Source organism: Zingiber officinale, chromosome 5A (genome assembly GCF_018446385.1).
Source record: "Zingiber officinale cultivar Zhangliang chromosome 5A, Zo_v1.1, whole genome shotgun sequence".
Classification (NCBI taxonomy): Eukaryota; Viridiplantae; Streptophyta; class Magnoliopsida; order Zingiberales; family Zingiberaceae; genus Zingiber; species Zingiber officinale.
The window spans coordinates 137623167-137643724 of NC_055994.1; the positions used below are offsets into that span (position 1 = coordinate 137623167).

A 20558-nucleotide genomic window follows, 5' to 3' on the forward strand; every position below is an offset into this window, starting at 1 on the left:
AAGGAGTCTCTAGCATTGGTCATTCGACGCTCAAATTAGAAACAATAGTAAAGAAGAGAAATCGAGAGTAATAAAGACAGAGATCAATGTTACTTTCTTCATACTTAGCATATTCTTTTATACCTTTCTCAGTGACCCTCCATCTGTCCTTATTTAATGACATTAATTACCGACAGAAGACTTCTTTATCTTAGCTTCTCACATTCATGAAACTAGTATTAATCATCGGCAGAAGACTATTTCGTCTTGATTTTTTTGGATTCAATGATAGATAGAAGGTTCTCTTTTATTTTCTCTTCCCTTTATTAAATATTTTTATTATTTTATTGGTTCATTATTAATACGTGCAATGTCATACCTCGAATCGGACGGGTGACTCGCTCGGCCCTTGCTTCTACCAACTGAGTTGACTGGACACTAGTTCATCTAGTCAATCGATCGGACAATGATTCATCCGATCGGTCGATGTAGTCACCTTCCGTTCAGGTTATGCGGGCGAGCCTTACTTAAGCTCTGACATTGATCGTCCTGAGTTCGACCTATACCGTGACAATTGTCTCATTTCAAGTGAACTATTCCTTATCGCCGTATCAATATGCTTGTAGATTCAAAATAGACGTCTCTAAATTACAAAATAATTTGGTCGACGATACGAACTCGCTCACGAGGAGATCTTTTAGGTATCTTTAGTCGTAGATGACTAATAGATATAGAATTTTGCCTAGCACTCATAGCACTGAACATTCTCTAAATTTTTGAGTTTGATATAGATCTATTGTCCCTCCTGCGATCGATCCTTTTGGCTCTTGTTGTTCCTCACGCTCTCGAGTCACTTGTGAACTTTCTACTCGAATAGGAAAGATCTCAGTTTTGACCTTCTCAGTTTCCCCATCCTCTCTCCGTTTTGCTCTAATTAATTCACATTGAAGTAAATAGCTCCATCCACCGCTATTATTGGTGGAATATTCGGCCCTGTGGGTCTAAGCTCCATAATTATGTATTTAATCAGCATTATTACTGATAGGTGAAATTGTTGGATGCATCATAATTAAGCATCACATCCTTTTAAATAAATATTCAAATATATATAAAATAAAAACTATAAATTCTAAATTTTAATATATGACGTCATCCGGACATGCACTCAGCCGTCCATGAATGTTGCACTCAGTGTGCAGGGTACCTAAAACGGCGTATATCTATAACGGAATGCCTCCTCTCTTCCCTCCCATTCCCGTCGCCGCATCTCACATCGCCACCGTCCATCCAACAAGCCCTCCTTCGCTATTTATAGTATACACCTCAGTAGCCTTCACCGCCACTCCTCATCCACGCTTCCTCCGATGGCGATCTCCCCCTCCTCCCTCTTTCCCTCTCTCCTCCTCGCCGTCGCCCTCGCCGCGTCCGCCCTAGTCGGTGGCGGATCGGCTGCCTTCGCCTGCGGGCGCGGCAGCCCCGCGGCGGGGCTGCCGTTCTGCCAGCCGGGGCTCCCGATCCGGGCGCGGGCTCGCGACCTGATCGGGCGGCTCACGGTGGCGGAGAAGGTGGCGATGCTGGTGAGCAGGCCGGCGGGGGTGCCGCGGCTCGGCATCCCCAGCTACCAGTGGTGGTCGGAGGCGCTCCACGGCGTGGCCAAAGTCGGAGATGGAGTCCACTTCGGCGGCGAGTACCCTGCCGCCACCAGCTTTCCCCAGGTCATCTCCTCCGCCGCCTCCTTCAATGCCTCCCTCTGGGAGCTCATGGGCAAGGTACGGGCCGTCGATGGCAAATGTTCTGTTTCTTGCGCTTCTTTTCCTTCTCCAGAGGAACATCCTTTTCGATTAGTCGAATTCGCTGAGAGAATGCACTCCAAGCGAGCAATGCCATGACAAGGAGACAACCCCCATGACTGATTCAACCAGTAGCAATTTGGTAGTAAACAGATCTCAGAGAGAATCGATCTACCAAAATCATTCTGATTTTCTGCTCTTAGCCGATTATTTTATATTTCATCTAAACGAACAGGTAGGAGCATTGTCGTGTAATGTTCATACTGTGATTCCACAGCTGGTCCAGATTTAAAAACACTGCGATTGGGTAGCTCCGCCCACTTCATCGATTGGAGGAACGTGTAGATGTTGGTTAAATGTTAATGTTGGAAATGAGTCTTGTGAATTCGAGTGGTGGAAAGGTGTTTCACTGCGCATGCAGGGTTAGGTTAAAAGTGCTGGGTAGAGTTGCGGCTTGCATTCTTCCTCTTTTAACTCAATTTTTATATATATATATTTAGCAAAGAGTTTGAATTCCCTCACACTAAGCTGTTCGTTTTCTGATTTTTTATGGAAAGAATTGACAAGAAAATTCCAGATGGGGAAGTGCAGATGTTTTAGAAGGAAGTAGCAGTAAACAAATTTTCGTCTATCGTTTCTGTTGTATCAGGTGGTGTCGGATGAGGCGCGGGTGTTGTACAACGGCTTGCGCGCAGGGCTCACGTATTGGAGCCCCAATGTGAACATCTACCGGGACCCGCGGTGGGGCCGCGGTCAGGAAACCCCCGGCGAGGACCCTGCCGTCTCCGCCCGTTATGCCGTCGCCTACGTCCGCGGCCTGCAACAGCCCTCCAGCGGCGGCCGCGGCTTCTCCCGCCTCAAGGTCGCTGCCTGCTGTAAGCACTACACCGCCTACGACCTCGATAACTGGAACGGCTACGATCGGTTCCACTTTAACGCCAAGGTAGTTCATCAACTGGAACAGCTCTATCCGGTACTTCAGTTTCGGCTTTCCCGATTCTAATTTGGAGGTTTGTAATCAAGGTGAGCAAGCAGGATCTGGAGGACACATACAATGTGCCCTTCAAGGCGTGCGTGGTCGACGGCAAAGTGGCGAGCGTTATGTGCTCCTACAACCAAGTCAATGGCGTGCCTAGCTGCGCGGACCCCAACCTCCGCAGGATCGTCCGCGGCCAGTGGAGGCTCAACGGCTACATCGTTTCCGACTGCGACTCAGTCAGCGTCTTCTACAACGAGCAACACTACGGCTCCCGACCCGAAGACGCCGCCGCCTACGCGCTTAAAGCCGGTATTTTTAGGTCGCCCACTACGCGTTCGACAAAATGCCGCCGGATAAGTATATTACGGTTTGTTCTCAGGAATGGACTTGGAATGTGGTGGGTTTCTGGGGCAGTATGCAGAGAGAGCGCTGAGGCAGGGCAAAGTGAGCGAGGCAGACATCGACTTCGCGGTGACGCACACGGTGGCCGTGCAGATGAGGCTCGGCATGTTCGAAGGAGACAACCAGCCGTTCCGTGATCTCGGTCCGCGCGATCTCTGCTCCGGTGCGCACCAGAGTCTCGCCCTCGAGGCCGCACGCCAAGCCATTGTCCTGCTTAAGAATCGCGCGGGGGCGCTTCCGCTATCGCCCTCCCGCCTACGCACCGTCGCCGTCATCGGCCCGAATTCGGACGCCACCACCACCATGATAGGAAACTACGCCGGTAAGTAACAGAAGCTATTGCAACCAAAAGAGAACTCAATTCGCAACATTACTTACTGTGTCTAATGATTGCTTGATGAAATAGGCATCCCTTGTGCGTACACGAGCCCGTTGAAAGGAATCAGTAGCTATGTAAAGACGGTCCACGCCGTGGGATGCACGGGCGTGGCCTGCGCTAGGGAGCAGCCCATCGATGCGGCGGTGGAGGCGGCAAGGCATGCCGACGCCGTCGTTCTGGTCGTGGGGCTAGACCAGTCAATTGAGGCCGAGGGGCGGGACCGTTTGGACCTCCTCCTCCCCGGCCGACAGCAGGAGCTGGTCACGGCGGTAGCCAAGGCCTCACCAGGCCCCACCGTGCTCGTCATCATGAGCGGCAGCCCCGTCGACGTATCATTTGCCGAGGTCGATCCCAACATCGCTGCCATCCTCTGGGTCGGCTACCCCGGTCAGGCCGGCGGCGCTGCGATCGCCGATGTCATTTTTGGCGCGTATAATCCCGGTATTTAGCACTAACCTCTCAGCCGCTAACGCTAATGATTTTGGCTGCTTATTTATTGTTTTGTTACTGCTTAGGCGGTAAACTACCAGTGACGTGGTACCCCCAATCCTACGTTGACCGAGTCCCAATGACGAACATGGCCATGAGGCCCGACCCGTCTACGGGTTACCCGGGACGGACCTACCGCTTCTACACCGGGCCAGTGGTGTACCCCTTCGGCCACGGCCTGAGCTACAGCAAATTCACCCACACGCTGGCCCTCGCCCCGTCCCAGCTATCGGTTCAGCTGGTTGGATCCAGAACCGAGCAGCTCAACTCCACCCTCAATCGGGCGGTACGAGTCAACCACGCCAGGTGCGACGGCCTCGCCGTCCCCGTCAACGTCGACGTGGCCAACGCCGGCGATCGCGACGGCGCTCACACGGTGCTCGTTTACTGGCGCCCGCCTTCGGGGCACGCGGCCGCCACCAGGCAACTAGTGGCGTTCGAAAAGGTGCACGTGCCCGCTGGGAACCGTGTGAGTGTGGCCCTGGTTCTCGACGTATGCACGCATCTCACCGTGGCGGATGCCTACGGGATCCGACGAATTCCCATGGGCGAGCACAGCTTGGAGATCGGTGAGTTGACGCACACCTTCTTGTTGGAGGCCGACACATTGCCGAGGTACAAGTGACGATCTGCCCCTGAGCAGGACCAGCTTATCAATTCTTGTTGATTGATTAATGTCGATTGCAGAAATAAGAACTTGGCAACGCAAGATTGTTTGCTGATCTAGTTTCATATTCAATCTCGAAGCAGTGAAATTCTCTTACTTTTGCTCAAATTGCCCATTTAAATCTCTGCGACGACAAGGCTCTGTCCCGGTGATTTCTCCACGCTCTTCCCCTTCATGAGCAGCCTCACCTTCTCCGCCTCCTCCCACTTACCCATTTCCGACAAAAGATTACCCAACAAGACGTAATTCCCCGAATTCCAAGGCTCCAGCTCTATCAGCTCCTTCACTGCCACCTCCGCCATGCCAAGCTCCCCGAAGCTCCGGCAAGCGCTCAGTAACGCGCCCCAAATGGCCGCGTTCGCCCTCATAGGCATGCTCCTCACCAAGCCATACGCCTCCACCACCTTCCCTCTCCTCCCCAGCAGGTCCACCATGCAGCCGTAATGCTCCATCCCTGGCCGGACTCCGTGCTCCAAGGCCATCGACTGAAAAATCTCCTGGCCCCTCTCCACCCGGCCCTCGTGAGTACAGCAGCCGAGCACGCTGACGAAGGTCCCGCCGTTGGGCCTCTCTCTACGCCTCAGCATTTCGTCGAACAGGTCGAGGCCCTCCTGGCCACGGCCGTTGAATGACATCCCCCCGATCATGGCGTTCCAGGAGACCACTGTCCTCTGCGGCATTTCGTCGAACAAGGCCTTGGCGCTCGCCAAGTCACCGCATTTGCAGTACATGTCGATGATGGAGTTGGCGACGTGCAGGGCGTCGTTGAGCAGGCCTTTGCGCTCAGCGTAGCGGTGGATCCGAATGCCGAGATCGAGTTCGCCCAGTCGAGCGCACACCGGAAGCACTGCCACCACGGTCGCGTCGTCGGGGTCGAAGCCGGAAGTCTCCCACATCTCGTGGAAGATCTGCAACGTGTAAATGTCTTGTCCGCAGCGGGCGAGTCCGGCGATAATCGAGTTCCAAGTGACCACACTCCTCTCGTTCATGCGCCGGAAAAGACCTAACGCGCTCTCCCAATCGCCCTTTTTGCAGTATCCGTTGATCATCAAGTTCCACGCTATGACATCTCGTTGAGGCATCTCGTTGAACACCTTGTGGGCGTCGGACATGTGGCCGCAGGAATTGTAAAGCTCGAGAAGACCGACCGCGACGGGCAAGTGCGACGCAAAGCCGGAGAGGAAAGCGAAGCCGTGGAGGGAGCGAGCGAGGCGGAGGTCGGCGATGTGCGCGGCGGCCTTGAGGAGGGGCGAGATGGTGAGTCGGTCGGGGGAGAGGTAGCGGGAGCGGAGGAGGGCGAAGAGGTGGAAGGCGTCGGGCGCGTAGGCGAGGGAGAGGGAGAGTGCCTTGATGGTGGCGGAGAAGAGGAATAGGGAGGGGGAAGGGTGGTGGCGGAAGAGGCGGAGGGCGAAAGAGGGACGGCGGACTGCCGTGCAGGTGGAGACGAGGTGGGTGGCTACGGGGTCGGATCCGCGAAGGTCGTGACGGAGAACGTGGCCGTAGATAGCGGGGAGGTGGCCGCGGGCGGCGCGGTCGTGGAGGAGGCTGAGAACTCGCCGCTCTGCCGCGCTGTTGTTGGCGCAGCCGCTGCTCATCCCTACGAATCGAGGTGCATAATGAGGCTACTATAAGTAATCGAAGACAAAATTATCCGTCTCATCATGTACGCTGATACAATGATAATGATTGCTCAGAAAAAACCTAGAATCATCGACCAGGCTATGTCGACCAAGCGGACTACACATCATGGTCGAACATGAAGTATCGACCGAACCTCCAAAATGATCATTTTTCAAAACTTATCGACAAAATTCGAGACTAAGTACTAATTTATCCGATTTACTGTCCTATCCAATCGGACCTAAGAACTGACCAAACACATTGCATCTCCCCCCACAACATGAATGGCTGAGTGAAGAATAAATTGGTAACGACATTTTGTAAGGTTGAGCTGGTGATCTCTTAGTCAAGTGATTATTGGTTGGCTTACAGTGAAACTCAGATATCTATCGTATCATACTCTTTTAGAAATTTGTACCGAAAATGACAGCTGAATATTCAGCCTGTAAATCATCCTTTATAAGTTTTTAGTCTGTCAAATCACAGAGATTTGTGAGCTCGTTTAAGAAAATATGTCAGAGGAACTTTATAGCCTATCATTTCTTAGGAAAGTTCTGGAAAATGTATTAATATTTTGAGATGCGTGCATAATCTAACAGTGACACTATAAAAGGAGTCTTCATCTATAAGCGAAGGTATGACATGCTTCTTATTTGCACATGCTCTTTGCTAAAGTTTGTTGCTACTACTTTCTTCTCCTAAATCGATCATTGACTTGAGCATCGGGGACCCCTTCTCTGGCCTAACACTAGTGCTCCCTGTGTTGCATGACAGCATGAAGTCTTCTTCGAGTCAGCAGCAGAGCTACGTCTCCAACTCATCGCCTTCACCGATTTCAGATAGGAACATACGCATTTACTTGAAAGGCGAAAAGCAAAAGAAAATTAAATCAATTTAAGGGATCATATCAACATCTCTTATTTAATTCAGTAGATCCAACCCCACATGTATAGCCAGGTTACTATTTGGATTATGGATTGCCATAACAAAATAGAGATCAAATTGTTGGATCGAGACGCACATTGAGAGGGATCACGTGGTTTTTAAAACTTATCTTTTTCTTCTTTTTAAAAAACAAAGTATGTACAATGAAAAAGACAAAAATAAGAAATCACAAGAACGCAAACAATTTTACTTGATTCGGAGCCTTCGGCGACTCACATTCCAAGGCCCAAGTCCCGAGAACTTATTGATGGATAACCACTAATATCCTTTTTCGAAACTAACGGATGAGGGAAACGAGTACAATTAAAAAGTTAGAACAAGTGTAATACACTACACTTTCCTTGATGCAGAAATAAGTACAATAATAAATGTTTGTTACCTAACACCTTCAAAGATGATTTGGGGGGAGGTGAATATCGCTTGTTTTAAAATTCTTCTTTTACTTTTAAAGCAGAATCGTGTAGCGGAAATAAGAAAAGAGACAAAGTCGTTTACTTCGTTCGGAGCCTAGCTTGACTCCTACTCGAAGGCCCGCGGTCCTTGACCGCTCCGATGGGCAAAACACTATAACCCTTCTTTCCAAAATCCTCGGAAAGAAGTGGATCGTACAAATACAAAGATGTAAGATAATAACACTCCTACTATCTTACATGAAATTAAGTGCAGTATAAAATAAGATATACCGACAGTAGTAGATGAAAGTCGAAACTCGGTCGGTACTATCGGATGAAGTAGCTTGCAGGGATGACGAAGGCTTGTATCACGAGCAGCTTGCAGAAGAGCACTTGAGTCAATCAAAAGTAGTCAGTCATTTATAACCTTAGACTTCGAGCCTCCTTTTTATAAGTGCCAATGGCGTTCGATCGACCGATCCCTCTGTTCGGTCGACCGAACCCGCTTCCTTCCTTCCTGGCTGGAGTCTGACGTTGTCTCGATCTTTTGCATTTATTGATCTTTAAGGGTTCGGTCGACCGATCATGCTTTTCGATCGACCGAACATGCTCCTTCCCTGTTTGTCGAAATTTGCCTTAATCTGCATTTACTGCACCATTAATATTGATTGGTTCGGTCGATCGATCCCTCTGTTCGGTCGACTGATCAGCTCTATTTCCTTTTGCTTCTAATTGATGCTGATGAGCTGGCCTGTGCTGAGTCAACTTGGTTCGGTCGACCGATCCCTATGTTCGGTCGATCGATCCGGCCGAACCTGTAACACGGAATTAAATAAAGTATTCCTGCAACACAAAGATTAGCACAGTAATATATATTATGCATGAGTAATATTAGATAGTAATACTGTCTTGATCTCAACTTGGGAACCTTTCATGTTTCTTCAGTTGAATCAACGACCTTAGGTTATTCCTTTCAGGAACCTGACCTCACTGTCGCTCCTCCAGTTGTTTACCTCAACTTACCTGCCAAACATGGTCCTCCAGACATGTTTGGACTTTGCCTACTCAGTGTCTGATCACCTGATCCACTAAGACCTTTCATGCAATACTATATTAGCCAACAACAATAATAGTAACATAGAATATAAAGGTAAACCTAATCCTAGATTTACCGAGATCCGCTGGTCCGGTCGACCACGCGCAGTCGACCATAAACCATCCGATCAACCTTGCTTGGAGTTCACTCCTCCAAGACTTCTCGTTACCTAAGGTTACCACCCCCTAGGATTTTCTCCACCTGACTTCACTCACCAAGACTCAGTATTCGATTCCCTAGGGATCAGGTCCTCCAAACCTATCCACCTGGCTTCCACGATATACCGAGATTTCCCTTGCCTCAGTATTCAGCTCCCCAGGGATCAGATCCTCCAGACCTATCCACCTGCTTCCATGATATACCAAGATTTCCCTTGCCTAGCCTCCAACTAGGACTTCCCTTGCCTAGTCTACAACTAGGACTTCACTTGCCTAGCCTACAACTAGGACTTCCATAAATCAAGCTCCATTCTTAAACATACTTAAACATATTTGTCTGACATTAAAACCTTGGAGGTCGATTGTACCAACAGAAGGCGCCTTCCTTAACACTAAAGGCACCTTCAATAGCACTAAAGGCACCTTCCATAGGTAAATTTTATCTCGTAGAATCAGTGTGCTATCGTCGCCGAAGTCTTCTGCATTATCTTACTGAAGGTGTCTTCCAAGCTCCCGAAGGCACCTTCCATGAATAGTACTCAAAGAGTCTTCCTTTGCATGGAAGACGCCTCGGGTACTATTCACTCGAGGCAACTTATGTTTCTTTTGTCCTGTAAGTTCATGTTAGCCCAAAACAAATAATAACCTATAAGACAGAGTTAGCACAATAAAAAATAGTATTGATTAATAATTAGATTTTGTCTCTCTGAGACTAGGATCTAGTCAGGGTCTCAATTAGGTTTTTGAAATAAACCTAAATTGGATTGACGTCTATCGTTCACTCAACCGAGACTTGTCCTCACTAAGTGACTCTCCTCGAGTGACTTACCTTCACTTACCAAGTGTCAAGTTAGTTTCTTGACGTCTAATCTGACCCACCAGGTCTTCCTATCATAATCACACATCTAGACTTCGTCAATCTGGAATCGAACATCCCGACCTTCTGTCGGAATCTCACATCCAGACTTCAACCTATCGAGAATCTAACATCCCGACCTCCTGCCAAAATCCCACATCTGGACTTCACTAATCTGGAATCGCACATCCCAACTATCTAATTTTAATCTACACTTATCATTCATTAAAACTCATGATCATTGGTGCCAACTGTACCAACACAAATTCCCATTCAAGAATCTCTTAAAGAATAAAATCTCTTCCACTTAGAGAGATCATTCGGTGATCGTAATTTATTTTCTTCATCTCACTGTGAGATCAACGGTGAGGGATGCTTGGGTTAGTAAGTTACCTTTTGCCACTTGAGTAAATAGATCCACCTCAAGGCTTAGTGGCTGGTATGATGGTAGGTGAAAGAATGAGTTTCTATAGTAACGAGGATTTGATTCTCAAACAACCCCAAATAAATGTCGTATTCGAATCAGTCGGGGGTGCTTAACCATTCCTATAATTTATTTGTACTTATTGGATTGGATTTACCCTAATTTAAAAAAATTATAAAACAAAATCGATCGTCTAAACGAATAAAGGTTAGAAATATCTAAACATCTCAGTTTTTTCTCTTTTTTTAGCAAATAATGAAAGATAGAAATATTAATACACCTAAGTGGTTTCAATAAATAGATCTGTCACGCACTTACCCTGAAGCATATTTGAAATCTTAGAAAAATTAATTACGTTTATAAAAATTTAAAACTATTTAATCCTCTCTAAAATCTAAATCAGACGGAGGTTAGCGGAGATGACATTGGTATTGACGGAGAGGCGACTTCACACACCCTATATACGCACGTCTCCAACGCTAACCCCCACGTGGAACTCCAAACTCTATAGTACGAGAACTAGTAATAAGCGAACTCTGCACACACTCAGACAAACACCCAGAACATTAGAGACCAGAAATTAGGGGGAAAATCTCCGATGTAGGTCCTACGATGTTCAAGTCGGGTCTTTTTTCCCAGAAGAAAAGTGTACTAAAGAAAAAGAACTATTGAAGACGAGTGTGTATGTACGTGTACCTGTTCAAGGGAGAGGACCTCCCTTTTTATATGACTGTGTGTACCTGCTTAAGTCTAACTGATGTCAAGGGATGTCCGGTGTCGGGGCCTGTCGGGTGAGAGAGGATGTACGACGACGTCTCATTGGTAGAAGGAAGGTTCTACTCTCAGGGAGTAGCAGGCCACTGGAATATTCTTTAACGGATGACAGTTATTCTCTCGTAGGAAGTTATGATTCTCTGACACTGTTGTCGCCTAGTCTTGTCTGCCCCTCCCGGGTTTAGCAGAAGGCCGCTCGGGGCTGACCGCTCAGATGTGCTAGCATGGTTGAACCATGATGAAGAGAATGAGTTGTAGTGGGCTACCCGGGTTTTGTCTAAGACTGCGACGAAGAGGCTAGCTTTCACGATCTGACTGCTGGAGAGCCGGTTGGGAGCTATCTTAGCCAAGTACTCCGACCATCTATAAAGCCCAAGCTGAAAAGATATGATCAGTCGGGGGTAGGCCTAGGGCTAGTCCAAACCTTGTCTTATGTCCTAGATTTGAGGGTCTGGCCTGACGGTGACCGACTAGGAATTATGCGACTAGTGACGCAAGGCGGTTTAATTCTCATCCTTTCTTGACTATTGATTGTCACGTCCTCTTTGACTATTGACTGACATGCCCCTTTAATTCTTGACTATCAGGTCCTCTTGACTCCTGATTATCACGTTCTCTTGACTCTTGACTGTCACGTGCTCTTGACTCTTGACTGTCACACCCCCTTGACTCTTGACTGTCACGTACTCTTGACTTCTGACTTTCTAACCCCCTCAGAGGCCCCATTTATACACCGTATCATTATTATTTCTCTTTAAAAAAAATGACAACCAGTTAAATAAGGTAAGATGTAATATAATTTTTTTTAAAAATAATCTCACGTCAATTTAAATAAATTGTGAAAGAGATTAACATAATTGTAAAATTATATTGATCCTAATTTGAGTGAATTTAGATATGCCTAAGAATATTAATGACTTTGGATTAAATAAATTGTGAAAGGGATTAACATAATTGTAAAATTATATTGATCCTAATTTGAGTGAATTTAGATATGTCTAAGAATATTAATGACTTTTGATCAAAATTTATTGATGATGTTCATAGTTTTAATTTTTTTTAATACGGACAAAGTTAATTACGAGTTAAAGTTAAAAGGAGTCCAACAAATATATTGGTAATATTATTGAGTGGATATGATACTTAAGTTCATTAATAAAATTGATCAAAAGTTATTGATAGTTGTATGATGTCCAAAATTTAAAATTTTTTAGTATAGTCAAAGTAAAAAAAAAAATCACAATAATTAGTATTATTATTGAGTGAATATGATAGATTTAAATCTAACAATAAGTTTAGGTCAATTTTATTCAAAATTGTAAGAATCTAAGATTGGCTATATTTTGGATTAAATTCAATAAGCTTAAGTTTATTAGTGAATTTTTATCAGATGAAATTCATATCTAAATTTTGATCCAAACTCATTGATAATTTTAATCTCTTTCAATCCAAGAACAATATATTCTTACAAACACCCTTCAACATTGGATCTATACACTTTTTTTTTTTTTAAATAAATCTTATATTTTTATTATGATGGGCTTAGATTTATAGTATTCATATTCAAAAATGACATTTATGTATCATTCGAAATCTTGTGCGTCTAATCATATTGAAAAAATTTAAATTTGGACTTATATAATCATTAATAAATTTTGAATAAAATTGACTGATAGATCTAATTCTTATGAGATTTAATCTAAATCAAGATGAATATATTTGTAAAAGTCTCTTGACTACAAATAATATTGTCTAATCTTAGTTTTGCACCTTTAATTTTTTTTTCATAGGATATAAATATTAGTTTTAAAATCTGTAAAATATGGACAAATGCAGGTACAAATCGAATATTTTAAGAAAAAGATGTGTAATTTAATAAATATAAAAATATGATGGATGATATGAAGTGAGCGATTACAAAAATAATGACTTTGCACTTCAAAAAAATGAAGACATATTTTATTTTATCTTAATTTTAATGTAAGATATCAATAAGCAAATAAGTATACAAGCTATTGAATAATGAAATAATATCATAATTAGGTTTATAAATTTCAAATAAATTAATTTACAAACTATTCAAGAACAATATTCTTAAACATTTACCTGCTAAGTATATTAATATTTAAATTCATTTGTTTGACAAAAAATCATTCAGAACTTTATCAAGAAACGCACTTAAAGTTTAGAACTATCCAGAAGGTACATTCAAAAGGTGTACCTCTTTGCAATTTTATGTCTGTGAAAGTTAGCCAGAAATTTTTCCCTTTGAAATTAAATTCAATTTTTATCTCTCCTTTATATATCTAAATCAAGATTATAATGGACCTGGTTTGATTCATATTAGATCCAATGTGCATCTGATTTTCCATACATCATGACCACATGTGCATGTAGTTTCACTATAGTGATGAAATAGTCATGAACCTCAGTATCGTTACCTCTGCTAGTGTTTTTTTATTATAATAAATGATGAACAAACATTTTGATTCCTCTCACAATACAAACTATATTGAAACGCACATATTATGCTTATCTGAATCAAATCTAAGTCCGGATGATGTAAATTAACATTATCAAAGAGTTTGGTTTGATTTAGATGATGTCCAACGTGAACGTAATTTCTCAAATGTTAGAATTAGCTCTGAAAAGATCAAAATAAATAATAGAGGACATTTCTCTCATGCCTTGCTACTCAAAGTAATATTTAATTGTGTTCTCGGGATCATAGTATCACAATAGGAGATTTAGATTGTCATTCAGATATTCACGGTTCGAATCCCAACTACGATGTATTTGTAGAAATTTTTCTTCTAAATGAAAGACGTAATCAATTGATGCTGGACTTCTAGATTGATCATCGCGTGTACTTCCCGATTTATTCTGATGATCGATAAAAATTTTTATAAGATCGAACCGATCATCTAAAACATAATCAATGATATTAATTGAAATTATCATTTTTTTTTCAAATAATATTTAATTATTAAAAAAAAACATTTGTAATATTATGGATGTAGATGTGATAGATAAATTATTAAAAACGATATCTAGAATTGGTAAATCCTGTGAGCATAGTGAAATCAGATCGGACGGTCATGTTGTGTCTGGATGAGGTGTCTCAAGCAGTTTTCACCTTTGGATCTACTCACAGTCACCATCTGGATCTACGCTGCTATAAAAGCACTGGCCGCCCCCAATTCTCCCCCTTGCTCACCGACTCCATTAGTAAGATCGGGAGACGGAGGAGGAGGAGAAGACATGGAACGATCTCAGATTTGGTTTGTTCTTGGAGCCATAAACCTAGCTCTTCTATTCGCCTACGCCTTCGCCGACGGCGACGTGCTCGTCCTCACCGAGGACAATTTCGAGAAGGAGATCGGCCAGGATCGTGGCGCCCTCGTCGAGTTCTATGCCCCATGGTACTCCTTTCTCCCTGAAAGTGTTTATTATTTTTTCTGTTTGTTTGGACCTCTGGTTACAACCTCTAAATATGGAAGAATGCTTCAGTCAGATCCCGATGGTCTAAATAGTCTGATCTGGTGTTTACTGATTATCGGGCGGATCTTGTTGTTTGGGGACGTTGACTCGACCTTTGATGGAAAAATTTGGGTCGGAGAAAGATAGAACTTGAAAGTGTCTCATATTCATCTTAGCTTATTGTTTGGGAACAAAAAAACTTAATTGTGTGGTACTTCTTTGCGGTTGGAAATTTTTGTTTACTATTCACGATTGGTTACTACTTGTATGGAAATCGTAACTGGAACTTGTATTTATTTATTTATTTTCTTTTGGAACATACTCGTGAGAGACGCTTATATGGTCGATTGTGATACGTGAATGGAGATTCCATTGAGGAATAGCAAGTTTAAAGAAAAGGAGTTCTTTTTAAATAAAAAATAATGCGAATCTGATTCAAGTTATTAATACGATCTCATCTGCAGGTGCGGGCACTGTAAGAAGCTTGCCCCTGAATATGAAAAGCTTGGATCGAGCTTTAAAAAGGCTAAATCTGTTTTGATTGGGAAGGTTAGCATCATTCTAAATCAGGCGCAAAAACTATCATCTCGTTTGCTAAATGGGACATGTTCTGGTTCATCTTTTTTTTGCTATATCTTTTATCTTTGTTTTGAGTCTAGAATGTCACTCATTACATTGCCGTGGTATATAGTAACTGGTCTTAGTTTTCTTTTGCTTATGTTTAGGTGGACTGCGATGAACATAAGAGCTTATGCAGCAAGTATGGAGTGTCTGGATACCCAACAATTCAGTGGTTTCCTAAAGGGTCCTTGGAACCAAAAAAGTGAGGATGATTCTGTTCTGAAATGTTATGTTTGTTTTGTTTTTATTTGCAGAAAGGCTTTCTTTTTATATGATACATAATGAATATGAATAATCATGCAGATACGAAGGTCCACGAACTGCAGAAGCACTGGTCGAGTTTGTGAATACCGAGGGAGGTACAGTGCAGATTATATTTACTAATTATTCTTAAAATGACATCTTCAAATATGGTTAAAATCTTCCATCATCTGGATTAATTTTTTCTTTCTACCTGTGGGTTTATTGTTGCAGGAACAAATGTGAAGCTGACAACTATTCCTTCTAATGTAGTAGTATTGACTTCAGAGACATTTGACCAAATTGTCTTTGATGTAAATAAGGATGTTCTTGTTGAATTCTACGCACCATGGTTAGTTATTTTATGGAGCTTCATTTCCCTTCCTTTTTCCATTTTATCGTACTCGATGTTTTTTTTCCTTACTATAAGATGCCACAATTTTTTCAATCTGTGGACAGGTGTGGCCACTGCAAGCATCTTGCTCCTGTAAGTATTTTAGTAGAGGCAACCTTAAGCCTTAGATTAACCTTAGGCCACATTTGGCATGCGTTAAATTTGAGAAATTATCAGATCTAACCTGTTTTGTTTTGGTGCAGATATATGAAAAGGTAGCCAATGCATACAAATTGGAAGAGGATGTCGTCATTGCTAACTTGGATGCCGATAAATACAAGGATTTAGCAGAAAAGTAAGTGTATTTCTTTTTTTAGGACGATAACTTTGAAAAGACAAATTTCTAATCTTTTCTTTCAATTCGGGAGAAGGGGTGGTCTAATTTGAATCCCGTCGGGTAGAATGAGAGCATCCCCCACATTTGAGAAATATGCAGTTTTGATATCTTATACTTAAGTTTCATACATGATCACAATCTAGACTGTTTCTCTTTATGCTAACTGACAATTGAGGTTGAAAGTTGATGTATTCATTGATGAGGATTTAGTCAAAGTGTACCTTGGATGCTTTATCAGCTCTGTTAGCTATTTAAATTTTAGAGAAATATCATATGATATGTAAAGTAAATTGAAATTATGATTATTGAATTGTTTGTATTTTGCAACTTGCATATTGATATAGTACTTGTCAAACTGAGAGTCCTGTATTGCTAATCACCTATATAGTAGATTTAGATTTGGTAAGTTGTGGTGTGGTGTTTCCAATTAATATTTTCATGCAGAAACATCTGATTGAGAAGAGGATCAGGTTCACTTACAATCCTTGTTTTATAGGGATTGAATACCTGAATTGCTACATGCTAATTTATATTTTTTGATATTATGTGGATTTAAGCTTGGGCTATAATAATTGAATGTTTGAGAGGAAGTATGGTCCAACAATATACTGAAGTACTTCCAACCTTTCCAGCATTCATCTGGCATGAAAAAAATATTATTTTTGGTTATATTGTGAATGCCTCTTATTATTGAAATGAAATTGTGTGGAAATGTGTATTATGGCCTGTTATATCTTGCGCTTTATGACTATTATTTCTCAAATTGTCATGATGAAGTCCTCTTCAATCAATAATTTTTTGTTTAATTTTTGGTATATCACCATACTATGATATGGCGTTCATAATCATTCAGTCTGGTATAAATGGTTCCATCTAGAAATTCACTATATTAAAGATTATTTAGTCATCTCATATGTGGGAGGACCAGAATCTTAACTTTGTGCTGCTGAGATTAGCTTATTAAGCTGGATTCCCTCTGCATCTCAGGTATGGAGTTAGTGGTTATCCTACCTTGAAGTTTTTCCCCAAGGGAAACAAAGCTGGTGAAGATTATGAGGCTGGACGTGAGTTGGATGATTTTGTAGTATTTATTAATGAGAAATGTGGTACTAACCGTGATGCAAATGGTCAACTTACTTCCCAGGCGAGTGATGAATTGTTAAAGGTCATATTGACAAATTTTGTTCTTCAAACCTATTTTAAAAATTGGCTTGACTAGTGCAGGCTGGTATTGTGGCTAGTTTGGATGCTTTAGTGAAGGAATTTGTGAGTGCTTCCAATGAGGAGCAGAAGGCAATTCTCTCTCGAATGGAAGAGGAGATTGAGAAGCTAACAGGTTCTTCTGCAAGGTAACACATTTTTCAAGTTTTGAGCCATAGCACTCGCTACTAGTTTTCTTCCACAGTTTCTTTGTGACACCATGTTACTTTGTTTTGTTATTCTATGAGAATTTCCTATCATATATAACATAATTGATTTTGCATGATAAGATGTGAACAAAGATTAGGTGTAACCTTGAGATGTTGTACTCGATATTTTTCTAGTTGTTGCATGGTTGCATGGTTTTTGTTTTTTTTATATCTCCTGTTCAACTGTGTTTTGTCGTCTACTTTTTGTTCCTCCATGCTCTCTTTTGGTCCTCAAACCTCCATTATTCCTAAGGAGCATCTGCAACTTGAGCAGAACATCAGAACGGTGTGTCAATTAACTGGTGTCTAACCTTCAGCTCTAGAGGACAAGTCGAAGCTAGATAGTCTAACCTTAGCATTCTTCCTAATTTCTGGTGGCTTTTCTACATAGATACAATTCCCATTTGCCATGTAAATGACCCAAGATTGTGTACAGTATCCACTGAGTCGAAGTTTCCTTGTATTAATTTCAAAATAGTCGATTGTTTGAGGAAGACATGAATTCTCTTCCATTTGCTTCTCATTCTGTTTGTTATCACTACATGTTGCTGCACTGATCCCTAATTTCCCCACTTAATTCCTTTATCTTGCACCATTTCGCATGCCTTTGCCATCCTCTGAAAGAAACATAGATGACCAAGTTAAATAAATAACACAGGCCCATTCCAAATTCAGACATGCTGCTCATAAACATTCGATCATTCAGCTACTGACATCCTACTTTCATGGATTTAAGACTTGTCGATCATTTGGTTTGTGAAACTTCAGGAACGGCAAGACATACCTAAAGGCCGCAAAAAGCACACTGGAGAAAGGCGCAGACTACGCGAAGAAAGAAATTGAACGCTTGCAACGCATCTTGGAGAAGGCGAGTAGACTGCTTCTTTTAAGCTTTGATCTGTCGTAGAGTATGAATCCCTTTCATCTTCAAATCTAATCTTTGCTTTTGCACTGTATCAGTCGGTTAGCGCTGCCAAGGCCGACGAGTTCTTCATCAAGAAGAACATTCTCTCTACTTTTGCTGCTTGAGATGGAGTCATCCAAAAGAACTCCTTTACACCGAGGTTTGATATCAGACAATATGGGAGGGAAATGGAGTTACTGGGACGAATAGTTACAGCAGGAAACCTTTTAGTCTTTTGAGTTAGAGATTATAAATTAAATTTTCTTCACGAAAGATTGTCTTTTTAAGTGTTGAGGACTATGCTTTTATTATGTTTTTGAAGGAGCCTGTTCTTTACTCAAAATAATTTTATTTTCTACTAAAATTATCTTACGGTTCCAAAAAGATAATTTCCATTTTCTTTGAAAAAAAACATCTCGAGTAACGTACCCCTATTTAGAAGAAAATGTAATATTATGATAAATTATTAAATTGCGAATGCATTAAAACTTAGATTTCGTTTTTTTACTCAAAAATAATTTATTTATGAAAAATGTTTGTTTTTAATTTATTAAACGGGAAGTATGGCCATATTTAAAAGAGAGAAGGAATGAAATAGAGTAAAATAAAATAAAAAACAATCCAATTCCTAACTTTGTTTGTCTGTATATACTGTAGTAAAATGATTATGTTTATTTTAGATATCATTTATAGTTCTTGACGGTAAAAAATGAATATGTTCGTCTTCAGTATCTTTGTCAATCTATTTTAAGATAAACATAGAAAAGGTAATCAGTATCTTTGTCAATCTATTTTAAGATAAACATAGAAAAGGTAATCACGGACGGTTATTAATTTTTGGAATAGTGATATAAGAAAGGTATTTATTTTGATTTCGTCGAGATTTAAATTTTAAATTTCATATCAGGTCCAACGTAATATGGAATCAAAACTCATAAGGTTTTGATCAAAAGTGATAATCTTTGAGCTTACCATATTGAGAGATCGAATTTCTCTAACCACATAAAGTTTCTTTATAGATATTTTATAGCTTTTAGTGATTAAATAATTTTGATTTATTTGCATAGTTTTGTTATTTTATTGATACCCACCTACTTTTAACAAGTTGCTCTTATCTAAAATTTGTGCCATTAACCCTTAGTGGACCATGAGTGATTTTATACTGTTTGCTTTGTATAAAATCTGCAATTTCAGCACATACCTGTTACCCACCTACTCACCTTTTCTATGAAATGAAAAATTCCTAAAATAGTTGAGCATTCCTAATAGAGTGAGATCCACATGAGGCCTGATATGGAATCAAATCAGGCCCATGTTGGGCATGGTATGATTCATATCAGGCCTAATGTGGAGGTCTTTTGCTGATTTTTTCTTATTATATTTTAACATCTTATAAAAGTCAAAATAAATAATGGATAGCATATTTGAACTCCTTGCAATATCAGAAATCCACATGAACTGAAATGAGTGCAATCGGAGCTCTCTAGGTCCATCAGTGGATTTTGACCTAGAGAGCTCCGATTGCACCCATTTCAGTTCCTGTAGATTTTTGATATTGCAAGGAGTTCAAATATGCTATCCATTGTTTATTTTGACTTCTATAAGGTGTTAAAATATCATAATAAAAAAATCAGCAAAAGACCTCCACATTAGGCCTGATATGAATCATATCAGGCTCATGTTGGGCCTGATATGATTCCATATCAGGCCCAACGTGAGTTTTGATCAAAAGTGATAATCTTTGAGCTTACCAAATCATATCAGGCCCAATGTGGATTTTGATCAAAAGTGATAATCTTTGAGCTTACCATATTGAAAGATTGAATTTCTCTAACCACATAAGGTTTCTTTATAGATATTTTATAGCTTTTAGTGATTAAATAATTTTGATTTATTTGCATAGTTTTGTTATTTTATTGATACCCACCTACTTTTAACAAGTTGCTCTTATCTAAAATTTGTGCCATTAACCCTTAGTGGACCATGAGTGATTTTATACTGTTTGCTTTGTATAAAATCTGCAATTTCAGCACAAACCTGTTACCCACCTACTCACCTTTTCTATAAAATGAAAAGTTCCTAAAATAGTTGAGCATTCCTAATAGAGTGAGATCCACATGGGGCCTGATATGGAATCATATCAGGCCCATGTTGGGCCTGATATGATTCATATCAGGCCTAATGTAGAGGCCTTTTGCTGATTTTTTCTTATTATATTTTAAC

General features: G+C 41.4%; 3 protein-coding genes across 3 annotated transcripts; 2 read left to right on the top strand and 1 right to left on the bottom strand.

Annotated features, from left to right (window-relative positions):
- The first annotated feature begins 1246 nt into the window (after positions 1-1246).
- LOC121982043 (beta-D-xylosidase 1-like) lies at positions 1247-4781 on the top strand. The gene is made up of 6 exons (XM_042534899.1): positions 1247-1748; positions 2419-2712; positions 2793-3057; positions 3128-3472; positions 3557-3970; positions 4045-4781. The coding sequence occupies exons 1-6, from the start codon at positions 1344-1346 to the stop codon at positions 4641-4643; spliced, it is 2322 nt and encodes a 773-aa protein (XP_042390833.1). The 5' UTR covers positions 1247-1343; the 3' UTR covers positions 4644-4781.
- On the bottom strand, positions 4730-6439 carry LOC121982044 (pentatricopeptide repeat-containing protein At1g09190-like). Its single transcript, XM_042534900.1, has one exon. The coding sequence runs from the start codon at positions 6278-6280 to the stop codon at positions 4802-4804; it is 1479 nt and encodes a 492-aa protein (XP_042390834.1). The 5' UTR covers positions 6281-6439; the 3' UTR covers positions 4730-4801.
- Positions 6440-14152: 7713 nt separating this feature from the next.
- Positions 14153-18699, top strand: LOC121982045 (protein disulfide isomerase-like 2-2). Its single transcript, XM_042534901.1, has 11 exons — positions 14153-14372; positions 14895-14979; positions 15156-15253; positions 15355-15410; positions 15526-15643; positions 15751-15778; positions 15889-15980; positions 17010-17166; positions 17247-17371; positions 18200-18299; positions 18392-18699. The coding sequence occupies exons 1-11, from the start codon at positions 14212-14214 to the stop codon at positions 18458-18460; spliced, it is 1089 nt and encodes a 362-aa protein (XP_042390835.1). The 5' UTR covers positions 14153-14211; the 3' UTR covers positions 18461-18699.
- The last annotated feature ends 1859 nt before the right edge of the window (positions 18700-20558 follow it).